The following is a 13,777-nucleotide window of genomic DNA, read 5'->3' as shown; positions in this document are numbered from 1 at the left end:
ACAGATGCTGCCAGACCTCTTGAGCTTTTCCAGCAATTTCTGTTTTTGTTTCTGACTGACAGCATCCGCTGTTCTTTCGTTTTTTTTATGTCAATTTTGTTCCCTTCTTTCTACAGTCCTCAATGCTAAGGATCTCTCGATTTTGTTACGATGATCAAAATTATACACAATCTGCTAGATAAGACCAGTAGGCTGTTAAACAGTTCTTTTATTGTGATGTGTGCTCTGATCCTCTGGCTGTATAGCCCAAGATCTTGCTCACACTTCTTAATATTATTGTATTTAATCTTTCTGATTTCAATGAGATATCCAGCAACACTTGGATAATTCTTTCTTGTGTCTGCATCATACCTTAGAACCATCTAATTTATATTTTTACTGTTTACTTTTCTTCCTTAGATTCATTACTTATCAATATTTAGTATCAATGTGATGCAACAGTCTATTTTCCCCACCAATCCAGACGTGTTTGGTTTGACCTGTGACAAAAAACATCAGATTAATTCTGGCCAACTTTGTTTATTATAGTGTCCTCAATTCAGTCACTGATCAAAATGATTATCTTTTTTTCCCATAGAGTCATTGGCCACTGGAATCCAATGCAGTTTACCAATGTTTGAAATTTTCCAATCGATTTAACCATCTCCTTACTGTTTCCCTCGCATTTTGAGCATGTCTTTTTTTAAAGGTCATTCTATTCTTGTTTTTGTGTTTGTGCCATTGTTTCCTCTTCTCACAGGCCTTCCACCCTCCTCTCCTCTACTTGTTCTTGTTAGATTCTATTTTAAATGCCATTCATGGATAATATTGTTTAGCTCCAAAGAAGGATTAACAGCTGGTTTGCGCTCTCTGCACAGACGCTGCTTCACTTGATGAGTGTTTCCTGTTCTTTTGGTAAAAGGAACCCAGCTTCAGTAAGAATCTTGTCCTCAGCTGAACTCAACATAAATATCACGAGGCTCAATAGCATGGGGGAGTAGGCCAGCTGTCTTTCAGCAAATACATTGTTTGAAAAACTGCTTGTAATGTTCAAAGGGAGGATATGATGATGTGGTGGTAATGTCAATTTACGAGTAATCCAGAACCCCAGGCTAAGGTTCAAGTCCCACCACCGTAACTAGTGGAATTTAAATTAAACTCATAAATATGGAAACAAAGGCCTGACTCAGTCATAGTAATTACTAAACTTCTAATTGTCATAAAAGCCTATCTGATTTACTAATCCCCTGGAGGGAAGGAAATCTGCCATCTTGACCTGGTCAGCCCATATGTTGCTCCATAATCACAGCAATGAGAGTAATGCTTAACTGCCACATAAAATGACCTAGCAAACCACTTGGTTTAAGAACTTAAGATATAGGAGCCGAAGTAGGTCATTTGGAACATTGAGTCCACTCCACCATTCAATGACTGATCCCATAATCCTCAACTCTGTTTTCCTGCCTTACCTTCAGAACCCTCAATTCCCTTACTGATTAAAATTGTCTAGCTCAGGCTTGGTTATATTTAATGACCCAGGCACAACAGCGCTCTGTGACAAAGAATTCCACTGATTCACTACCCTCTGAGAGAAAACAATTTCACCACATGTCTATCTTAACAAGGCCGTCTTCATGGGTACAGAACTTGGCTATCAGTTTCTGCTCTTGAGGCATGGTATATTGGCAAGATGATGCTGATGCTATTGGACACCACACAACAATCGCCAGACAGGAATGTTCCCTCGCAGTTGGGGAACACTTCATTGGTCAAGGACAGTAACCTCAGATCTTCGGGTAAGGGTTCTCCAAGGCAGCCTTCAAGATACTCAACAATGCAGAATCACCGAGCAGAAACTGGTAGCCAAGTTCCGAACCCATGAAGACAGCCTGAACCATGATCTTGGGTTCATGTTGTGCTATATGTAACCCCACCATACTGTTCTGTATCTGTAAAATATTCCTCATTGTCCTGTTTTGACACTATCACCTTGATAACTTGTTATGATCTCTCTACCTTAATTAGTTTGTACAGCTTTGGATTACTTGTTACTGTGGTTAGACCCTTGGCATGTGACTCATACCTATCATGTTAATCCAGCCTTTTGGTTTGTCTCCAGCACCATCTTATTTTTAATTTTATGTAATTATCTACCTGCCCAATTAATTGAATCAAAGATCATCCCTCCAATTGTTATTCAGCTTTGGACAGTTTACTCATATCTTCTGCCACTTTGATCACCTGCAGGGAGTTCTAATCTGGCCTGGCAACACTCCATTCACACCATTTGTACTATTAGTTTGATCTCTCTGCCTATAAGTTCTGTGCCTCTGTGTTTCCCTTCACTACACCCGACAAAGGAGCAGCGCTCCAAAAGTTGGTGATTTCAAATAAACCTATTGGACTATAACCTTGTATCGTGTGACTTCTATCTTAGTCACTGTTTAATGGAGGGATCGATTTCCTGCAAACAAAAGGAACATGTTCAACACTTGTGCCTCTTTTGAAATACCCAGGAGTTTAGGAAGCCAATTGCTCTGTTAATTTTTCAATGTCAATGCCAACTGAGTCAATTTGCCAATCAATCAGTACCATTCCATAATGATACAAATCCTTGAGATTGTTTCAATTCATCATAGAGTCATAGAGCCTATCTCCTTTTCCACCTATCCACTCCACCCTCTCCTCCCTGACCTATCACCTTCATCCCCTCCCCCACTCACCCATTGTACTCTGTGCGACTTTCTTCCCACCCCCACCCTCCTCTAGCTTATCTCTCCATGCTTCAGGCTCACTGCCTTTATTCCTGATGAAGGGCTTTTGCCTGAAACGTCGATTTCGCTGCTCCTTGGATGCTGCCTGAACTGCTGTGCTCCTCCAGCACCACTAATCCAGATCTGGTTTCCAGCATCTGCAGTCATTGTTTTTACCTCATAGAGATGTATGGTCCATCCCGACCAGATATCCCAACCCAATCTTGTCTCACCTGCCAACACCTGGCCCATATCCCTCCAAACCCTTCCTATTCAAAAACCCATCCAAATGCCTCTTAAATGTTGCAATTGTACCAGCCTCCACCACTTTCTGTGGCAGCTCATTCCATACACGTACCACCTTCTGCATGAAAAAGTTGCCCCGTAGGTCTTTTTTATATCTTTCCCCTCTTACCCTAAACCTAAGCCCTCTAGTTCTGGACTGCCCGATCCCAGGGAAAAAACTTTGTCTATTTACCCTATCCATGCTCCTCATAATTTTGTAAACCTCTATAAGGTCACCCCTCACCCTCTAATGCTCCAGGGAAAACAGCCCAGCCTGTTCAGCCTCTCCCTATAGCTCAAATCCTCCAACCCTGGCAACATCCTTGTGAATCTTTTCTGAACCTTTTCAAGTTTCACAACATCTTTTCGATAGGTAGGAGCCCAGAATTGCATGCAATATTCCAACAGTGGCCTAACCAATGTCCTGTACAGCCGCAACATGACCTCCCAACTCCTGTACTCAATGCTCTGACCAATAAAGGAAAGCATACCAAACACCTTCTTCACTATCCTATCTACCTGCGACTCCACTTTCAAGGAGCTATGAATCTGCACTCCTTTGTTCAGTAACACTCCCAAGGACCTTACTATTAAGTATATAAGTCCTGCTAAGATTTGCTTTCCCAAAATGCAGCACCTCACATTTATCTGAATTAAACTCCATCTGCCACTTCTCAGCCCATTGGCCCATCTCGTCAAGATCCTGTTGTAATCTGAGGTAACTCTCTTCGCTGTCCACTACACTTCCAATTTTGGTGTCATCTGCAAACTTACTAACTGTACCTCTTATGCTCGCATCCACATCATTTATGTAAATTACATAAAGTCATAAAGAGGGCCCAGCACCGATCCTTGTGGCACTCCACTGGTCACAGGCCTCCAATCTGAAAAACAACCCTCCACCATCACCCTCTGTCTTCTACCTTTGAGCCAGTTGTGTATCCAAATGGTGAGTTCTCCCTGTATTCTGTGAGATCTAATCTTGCTAATCCGTCTCCCATGGGGAACTTTGTTGAACGCCTTAATCAAGTCCATATAGATCATATCTTACCACTCTGCCCTCATCAATCCTCTTTGTTACTTCCTCAAAAAACTCAATCAAGTTTGTGAGACATGATTTCCCACACACAAAGCCATGTTGACTATCCCTAATCAGTCCTTGCCTTTCCAAATACATGTATATCCTGTCCCTCAGGATTCTCTCCAACAACTTGCACACCACCGACATCAGGCTCACTGGTCTATAATTCCCTGGCTTGTCTTTACCACCCTTCTTAAACAGTGGCACCGCATTAGCCAACCTCCAGTCTTCCNNNNCTTCTTAAACAGTGGCACCACGTTAGCCAACCTCCAGTCTTCCGGCACCTTACCTGTGACAATCGATGATATAAATATCTCAGCAAGAGGCCCAGCACTCACTTCTCTAGCTTCCCACACAGTTCTAGGATATACCTGATCAGGTTCTGGGGATTTATCCACCTTAACCTGTTTCAAGACATCCAGCACTTCCTCCTCTGTAATCTGGACATTTTGCAAGATGTCACCATCTATTTCCCTACAGTCTATATCTTCCATATCCTTTTCCACAGTAAATACTAATGCAAAATACTCATTTTGTATCTTCTCCATTTTCTGCGGCTCCACACAAAAGCCACTTGGCTGATCTTTGAGGGGCCCTATTCTTTCCCTAGTTACCCTTTTGTCCTTCATGTATTTGTAAAAACTCTTTGGATTCTCCTTAATTCTATTTGCCAAAGCTACCTCATGTCCCCTTTTTGCTCTCCTGATTTCCCTCTTAAGTAACTCCTACTTCCTTTATACTCTTCTAAGGATTCACTCAATCTATCCTGTCTATACCTTACATATGCTTCCTTCTTTTTCTTAGTCAATCCCTCAATTTCTTTAGTCATCCAGCATTCCCTGTACCTACCAGCCTTTCCTTTCACCCTAGCAGGAATATACTTTCTCTGGATTCTCGTTTTCTCATTTCTGAAGGCTTCCCATTTTCCATTTTCATGTTGCATTTGGCCTGATAACCCAAAGACAATAAATTTTGCCAATAGGTCTCTTTTTACTACTTTTGCAATTCTGTACTCCTAAGTGACTGTTTAACTATTAAAAGATCATTTCAATTTTGAATGCAAAATGTGCCTATTTTTGTACAAAGATATTCTTGTACAAAGCAACAAAAAATAGAATGTATGGCATCACATGGTTATTATTCCTTCATATGAATATACCTGCCCTTGCTTGGGTGGCTGCTTCCAGTCACAAATAAAAGTGCTGCCAGAGTAATGAATTAGGCAGAAAAGATTGGAAGAAACCTAGGAAGACAGGTTCATTCCCAATCTTAAATTTCCGAACAGCTCTGTACTCTCATAAAAGCAAGATGAAAATTCTGCTTCTTGTGATTTTTATTTAAGTATAACTTTGTTTAAAAAGAAAGTTACCAACAAAAAGATTCATTTAAACGTTGGGTCATGGTTAACTGACAATCTGTGTTGGTACAAGTGTGTTGAAATCAATAATAATGGTTCATATTGAAACTTCCTGAATTATATCTATTTGGAATATTTGTGACAGCAAAATTTGATTCACACAAGGTATTTGTGAGTTGCCATTATCTAAAATTGTTTTAGTTTTAAACAATTCAGCAGATGAACAGTGTACACATTTTTAAAATGAAAAGAGCGAGAGATAACAATAGAGGAAAAGATCAATGGAAGGAATAAGGATAGGAAGACAAGAGTGTTTTAATGCAGGAAGGTTTTGAAAGGAGCCAACTAACAACCTACTATTGGCATGTTCGAGTGAATTGTCATAGATAGGTTTAAACAGATTGTTGAGAATATATCCAAGCCTAGACAGATAGTTGTATGAGAAGCTTAGGTTTCAAACAAGCCTCAAACAAAAAAGTGCCCAATGTAATTAAAAGCAGAATGCTTTAGTAAATCATCTATATTGTATGCCAATGTGTACAAGCCTTACTGTATTCATTTCATATACTCAGGATCACTCTAACTGCAACGCATCAGAAACTCCTTTCAGCAAAGTGACACACTAAAGAGTTCACTACGCTCAATGTCATTGAACAAGGAAATATTGGAATGTTAGAGTCTAATGTGTCTGTAGATTTTCTAATCAAATGTTGAACATTATACTGTTTACAACCATCAACTTCCCTGTAATATTTTGGTGCAGGTTTACAATTCTCCATAAATGCGGATTTTTAAATTAAGCCCACAACAGTTGAAAGTACCCCGGTTCAACAAGAGTAAATTTCACAACAAATGTTTCTTTTTTAAAAGGAAGCAACATTTAAAAAATAGAAAATAGGAAGAAGATCAGGCAATTCAGCCCAATGATCCTGCTCGAACATTCAAAATGATCATGGCTGATCCTCTATTGCAGCGGCATACTCTCTTTCACTCCCCATATCCCTTGATGCCTTTACGCATCTAAAAATCTACTAATGTTTTCTTTAAATATAATCAGTGACTTGACATTCAGAACCGTCCACAGAGAATTCCATAAAGAAATCCAAAGGATCACCACCCTCTGAATGAAGAAATTTCTCCTTTTCTCATTCCTAAGTGGTGATCTCTTGTTCTAGACAATCACAAACAGGGCAACACCATCTCTGCATCCAACCCTGTCAGAATTTTATACTTTTCCTTGAGATTTTCGCAAACTACAAGCTCAGCCATCCCAATATCTTCGCATTCTACAAGCCTGCCATCCCAGGAAACAGTCTGATGAACCATGGTGGAACTCTATGTGACAAGTGTATCTTTTCTTTGGTAAAGAGACCAAAGCGGCGCACAATACTCCAGAATAGAAGTAACACTGTGCAGATGCTGGCAATCTGAAACGAAGAGCAAGAATGATGGAGAAACTCAGCAGTCTGGCAACATCTATGGAGAGGGAAACAGAGATAACATTTCGAGTCCAGTATGAATCAAACATAGAACAAAGAACAGTACAGCACAGGGACGGCCCTTTGGCCTACCCAATTTTGCATCGACACATGATGCCTTTCTAAACTAAAAACTTTTTGCCTCTACACAGTCTCTGTTCCTCAATCCCCTATCAATTCATGTGTCGTTCAAGATGCCTCGTAAACATTGTTATTGTATCTGCTTCTACCACCTCCTCAGGCAGCACATTCCAGGCAATTACCACCCTCTGTATAAAAAAAAACTTGGCTCTCACATCTCCTTTAAACTTTTCTCCTTTTACCCTAAAGTCTCCAAGTATTTGACATTTCTACACTGGTAAAAAGACTCAGAATATCCAGGCCAATCTTAATTTTGTAAACTCCTATCAGGTTGCCCTCAGCCTCTGAATTCAAGTGAAAACAAACCAGATTTGTTCTCATAGCTAATACTGTCCAAACCAGGCAACATCTTAGATTATACCAAGCAACATACCTTCTCCAAAGCCTTCACATCCTCTTGGTAGTGTGATGACCAGAACTGTATGTAATATTCCAAAATGTGGCCTAATTAAAGTTTTATACAGGTGCAACATCACTTGCCAATTTTCGTACTCTATGCCCTGATCAATGAAGCCAAATCTCTTATCTTCTTTATCATCTTATCCGCTTTGTTACTACTTTCAGGGAACTGTGGACTTGCTTGTTTAGATCCCTCGATATCCCTCTGTTAATGTTTCTAAGGATTCTGCCATTTACTGTATACTTCCCTCTGACATTAGACCTTCCAAAATGCATCACCTCACATTCTTCCAGATTAAAATCCATCAGTAATTTCTCTGACCAACTCCCCAGCCAACTTTATATATCCTCTTTATCCTCTTGTAACCCTTCTCACTATCTGCAGCTCCCCAATCTTCGTGTCATCCGCAAACATACTAATCAGATCACCTACATTCTTATCCAAGTCATTTATAAATGTTCCAAACAACAAGGGTCCCAGCACTGATCCCTATAGATTACCGCTGGTCTTAGACCTCAAGTCATAAGAATACCCTTCCCGCACTACTCCATGTCTTTATGACTAATTCAGTTCTGTATGCATTTATCAGCTCACCATATAACTTCACCTTCTGTATCAACTTTGTCAACGACCTGTTAAATGCCATGTAGACAACATCCACTGCTCTACCCTCACCAATCAACTTATTGCTTCCTTAAAAACTCAAGTCAAGTTTATGAGACATGACCTCCCCCACATAAAGCAATGCTGCCAATCACTAATAAGTCAATATTTTTCCAAATATGAGGAAATCCTGTCCCTTAGAATCTTCTCCAATAATTTCCTAACAACTATGTAAGGCTCACCAGCCTGTAATTTCACAGATCATCCCTGTTGCCCTTATTAAACAAAGGAACAATATTGGTTATTCTCCAGTCCACTGGGATCTGTCCTTTGACTAAAGAGTATGCAAAAATTTCATATAAGGCACCAGTAATTTCTTCACCTGCGCCCCTCAGCATTTTGGGATAGATCCCATCAGGTCGTGGGGACTTGTCTACCTTAATGCTTTTCAAAACGCCCAAAGCCTCATCCCCTTTTTCAAAGCAACATACAATATCAACATACCAGAACTCGACTCACCATCCACCATATCTTTCTCCTTTGTGAATGTTGTAAAGAATAATTAAGGACTCCACTCACTTCCCCTGGTTCCATGCATAAATTCCCTTCTTTGTCCTTCAGTGGATCTAACCTTTCCCTCGCTACATCCTTGCTTCTTATCTATGTTTAAAATTCCTTTGAATTTTTCACAACCCTATTTGTCAAAGACATTTCATGTCCCCTTTTAACTTTCCTAACTCCTTGTTAAATTTTTTCCTGTTTTCTTTATATTCTTTGAGAGCTTGGTCTGTCTTCAGTTTCCTAAATCTTGCAGATGCCTCCTTTTTCTTTCTGACGAAGCTCACAATTTACCTCAACATCCAAGGTTCCTGAATCTCACTATCGTTATCCTTCATTTTCACAGGATAATGCTGACCCTGACCTTAAAAGATTCCCACATGCCAGATGTGATTTACCCTCAAACAGCCACCTCCAATCTACACTCCTCACTTCCTGCCTAATATTATTGGAGTTAGCCTTGCCCATTTTAGCACTTTCATCCGAGGACTACTCTTCTTCTGATCTATAAATAACTTAAAATTTACAAAATTCTGGTTGCTGTTCCCAAGATGGTCTCTCACTGAAAATTCAATCACCGAGCCAGGCTCATTCCCCAATATCAAATCCAACCTGGCTCTTCCCCTAGTTGGATTATTTACATATTGCAGGAAGAAACCCCCTTGGATGCACCTAACAAATTTCTCCTCCATCCAAGCCCCTGGCACTAATGGAATCCCAGTCAATATAGGGGAAGTTAAAACAACCACCACAATAACCCTCTCGTTTTTACATTTTACCATAATCTGTCCACATCTTTGTTCCTCCATCTCTTGCTGGATGTTGGCAGGCCAATTGTACAACCCCATGAAAGTGACTGCGCCCTTTCTATTCCTGAGCTCGACCCTTATGATCTCACTGCATGAGCCCTCCAAGGTGTCCTCCCTCAGTACAGCTGTGATATTCTCCCTTATCAGTAACACAATTCTCCCACCTTTTTTACATCCCTCTCTCGCTCACCTGAAACATCTAAATCCTGGAATGTTAGGCTGCTGGTCTTATCCCTCTGTAAACCAAATCTCTGTAAGAGCTACAGCATCATTGTTATCTGCATTAATCCAAGCTCTAACTTCATCTGTCTCACTTGTCATACTCCTCTCATTAAAACAAATGCACTTTAATAAAAAGAAACCAGAATTAAGGATCTAATGATGACCATAAAACCATTGTCAATTGTTGGAAAAACCCATTTGGTTCACTGATGTCTTTTAGGGAAATCTGTCATCCTTATCTGATATGGCCTATATGGTATGCCAGACCCACAGCAATGTGGTCCACTCTTCACTGTTAGGGAACAGTTAGGGATGGGCAATAAATGCCTGTCCAGCTAGAGATGCCCATTCCCTGTGAGAGAATTAAAAAAAAACTTCAGACTATCAGTCCCACTGTGTTCAGTAACCTCTCCCTGTATGTCCTTCCTGTTAGACTTATTGGCTTTAGCCTCTAACTCCCTCTCAGTCAGACCACATGCTGACCTACTGCTGTGGTTACTATACATCTGCAATACCCTTCCTAAGTAGCACTAGCAAACCTTCCCTGCCAGGATATTGATGCCCCTCCAGTTTAGGTGCAACTTGTCCTTTTCATACAGGTCCCTCCTGCTCTGGAAGGCAGGACCTGTGATCCTGATACCTGAAGCTTTCCCTCCTACATCAACACTTTAGACATCTCTAAGGAACTGGAATTAAAAACTGAGGATGAGTCATAGAGATATGCAGCACGAAACAGACCCTTTAGTCCAACTCGTCCATGCCGACCAGATATCCAAACCTAATCTAGTCCCATTTGCCAGCATTATATCCCTCTAAACCCTTCCTATTCATATACCCACCCAGATGTCTTTTAAATGTTGCAATTGTACCAGCCTCCACCACTTCCTTTGGCATTCCATACACGCACCACCCTCTGCATGACAAAGTTGCCCCTTAGGTTTCTTTTAAATTTTTCACCTCTCATCCTAAACTGAGTTCTGGACACCCGCATCCCAAAGAAAAGAGCTTGCCTATTTACCATATCCATTCCCCGTATGACTTTATAAATCTGTATAAGGTCACCCTTCAGCATCCAATGCTCTGGGAAAACAGCCCCAGCCTATTCAGCCTCTTTCTATAGCTCAAACCCTCCAACCTTGGCAACATCCTCGTAAATCTTTTCTGAACCCTTTCAAGTTTCACAACTTCCTTCCTTTTACAGGGAGACCAGAATTGCACGACCAGTATTCCAAAAGTGGCCTAAACAATGTCAGCTGCAACATGACCTCCCAACTCCTGTAGTCAATACTTTGATTAATAAAGGTAAGCACATCAAACGCCTTCTTCAGTATCCTATCTACCTGTGATTCTATTTTCAAGATACTATGAACCTGCACTTCAAGATCACTTTGTTCAGTAACAGTCTCCAGAACCTTACCATTAAATCTATAAGTCCTGCTCTGATTTGCCTTTCCAAAATGTAGCACCTCACATTTATTGAAATTAAACTCCATCTGCTACTCCTCAGCCCATTGGCTCATCTGATCAAGGTCCCATTGCACTCTGAGGTAACCTTCTTCGCTGTCCAGTACACCTCCAATTTTGGAGTCATCTGCAAACTTAGTAACTATATCTCCTATGTTCACATCCAAATCATTTATATAAATGACGAACAGCAGTGGACCCAGAATTGATCCTTGTGACACACCACTGACCACAGACCTCCAGTCTGAAAGGCAACCCTGTATCCAAATGGCTAGTTCTCTCTGCACTCTGTGTGATCTACCCTGAGGAACATTGCTGAACTCCTTACTAAAGTCCATATAGATCACTCCACTGCTCTGCCCTCATCAATCCTCTTTGCTACTTCTTTAAAAACTCAATCAAGTTTGTGAGACATGATTTCCCACACAGAAAACCATGTTGACTATCTCGAATTTCCAAATACATGTGATTCCTGTCCCTCAGGATTCCCTTCAACAACTTGCCCCCCACTGATGTCAGGCTCACCAGTCTATAGTTTCCTGACTTTTCCTTGCCACCGTTCTTAAATAGTGGCAACACGTTAGCCAACCTCCAGTCTTCTGGCACCTCAGCTGTGACATCAACTCTGCTTCTCTCTCCCTCGATGTTTGCTCTTTGTTTCAGATTTCCAGCATCCACAGGATTTCGTTTTTTTTTTAAAACGCACCTGTTTCTCTTTTTCTAGACATCCCAGATGTGTCAAGTTACTTTGTTTTGCTGTTTCGTTCCCAGGGAATTGGTAAACTATCACCCTCAGAGGTGGGTACAGCATCCACTATAATAGATGTCTGTAACTGAGACCAGCCTCCCTGAAACCTACAGCACTGTGCAACCCCCTTTATTTACAGAATTTTAAAATAGTCTGGATAAGCTTCCTTACTGTTCATAGATCTTGACACCAACATTGCCAGTGGCCAGTGCAGACCCAATCTCAGTCCCCAGCCGGGACGGGAGACGCTGCTGACATGCCAAGTTGTACAAACCATTAATTTTCGAACCTACCGCTTTTCCCAACCCCACCAGCGCCAAGCATCACGATTTTATATTCTCTCGATCCGCTGGAAGGAACGCTGCTGCTGCTGCTGATCGAGTCGCTCTCGCCGTCCATCGTGATGGAGTTCCCAAAAGGGGGCGGGAGGGGAAAAGTAAACAGACAAAAGAATAAGCAAAGTGTTGATGAAATGTTCTCCGGCTCCAGACTACATAGCGGCGGTGGCAGGCACTGGATTCACAGCGTGACTGAGTGAGTGCGTGTTGCTTGCCAGCTCAGGTCTCCCAGCAACCAGCGACTTACTGTCGAGCTCCCGATTGAAACTGGGAGCTATTGCAAAACAAGGGTCTGGGGCATGTGCATCATTGGGAACTAAATAACTCAAACTCGGTGCAAAACAAAAATCGACCCCTCGGTACCACTAGTAAGCGGCACCACTAATTTTAAAAGTCTTCTTGTTTGGAAATGTTCAGCAATTCTGGCATCATTTCTGGAGAAACAGCGTTAAGTTTCAGTCAATGGTCTTTAACCAAAACTGAAAAATTAGAAATGTAACAGGTTTTAAACAAGTGTCAGGCTGGGGAGGGGGACAGATAGTCAGATCCACGTTAGGTCCCAACCTAGTGTGTAAATGGATTTGGGTGAAACAGGGAAGACTGAAGAGGTGGATAATAAGGACGAACTTAAATTAAGGGTTAATTTTATTCAAAAGTGTAGTCTGTTCTTTAATTTAACAATAACTTAAAGTTGCACTTATGACTGGATGCAATTTAATTGCTCAACGATGGAAGAGCCCACCACATCAATGTATTTAGGTTGAAGCATTCACAGCATTCTACATCCAGAAGTGTCCAGTAGATGACCCATCTCAGCCTCCTCCAGCGGTCCCCAGTATTACAGATACTACTGTTCAGCCAATTCAATTCACTCTATGTGATGTCAAGAAATGCTGGATACTGCAAAGGCTGTGGGCCCTGACAACATTCCAGCAACAATACTGGAGACTTGTGCTCCAGAACTTGCCGCTCCTATAGCCAAGCTGTTCCTGTACTGTTACGACACGGGCATCTAGCCAACAATATTGGAAAACTGTCCAAGTATATCCTATACACAAAAAGCAGGACAAATCCAACCATGGCAATTACCACTCCATCAGTCTACTCTTGATCAGAGTAGACCAGAAGCTCAACTGGACTCACCACACCATAAACACAAAGGCTCCAAGAGCCAGTCAGAGGCTCAGAATACTGTGGCAGGTAACTCATCTCCGAACGCTCCAAAACCTGTCCATCATCAGTAAAGTGATGGAAGGTGTCATCAACAGTGCTTTACCTGTTCAATGTCATCCACTTTGGGTTCCACTGGAGTCACTCAGCTCTTGACTTTATTACAGCCTTGGTTCAAACATGAACAATCAAACTGAATTGCAGAGGTGAGGTGAGAGTGAAGGCTCTTGACATTAAGGCTGCACTTGACCGAGTGTGGTATCCCAGAGTGGAGGTTGGCACGGGCAGCCCAGAGGAAACTTACCTTGGAGCAGCCCTGAGCCAATGCAGAGCGGACTGGAGGCTTGGAACAGAGTGGGGATGGTTGTTGGACTGGGGTCTGGAGCAGGCG

The 13,777-nt window shown here is 41.6% G+C and overlaps 1 protein-coding gene across 2 annotated transcripts in view; it reads right to left on the bottom strand.

Annotated features, from left to right (window-relative positions):
- The window catches only part of rit1 (Ras-like without CAAX 1), a 301,555-nt gene extending 288,477 nt beyond the window's left edge, over positions 1-13,078 (bottom strand). For both annotated transcript variants that reach the window (XM_043701395.1, XM_043701404.1), the window contains exon 1: positions 12,172-13,078. In XM_043701395.1, the coding sequence (XP_043557330.1) occupies positions 12,172-12,277 (106 nt within the window). In that variant the 5' untranslated portion in view covers positions 12,278-13,078. The remainder of the gene's footprint in view (positions 1-12,171) is intronic.
- Positions 13,079-13,777: the final 699 nt, after the last annotated feature.

This window comes from Chiloscyllium plagiosum, chromosome 1 (genome assembly GCF_004010195.1).
Source record: "Chiloscyllium plagiosum isolate BGI_BamShark_2017 chromosome 1, ASM401019v2, whole genome shotgun sequence".
Lineage (NCBI taxonomy): Eukaryota > Metazoa > Chordata > Chondrichthyes > Orectolobiformes > Hemiscylliidae > Chiloscyllium > Chiloscyllium plagiosum.
This window is presented reverse-complemented; position numbering and strand designations above follow the sequence as displayed.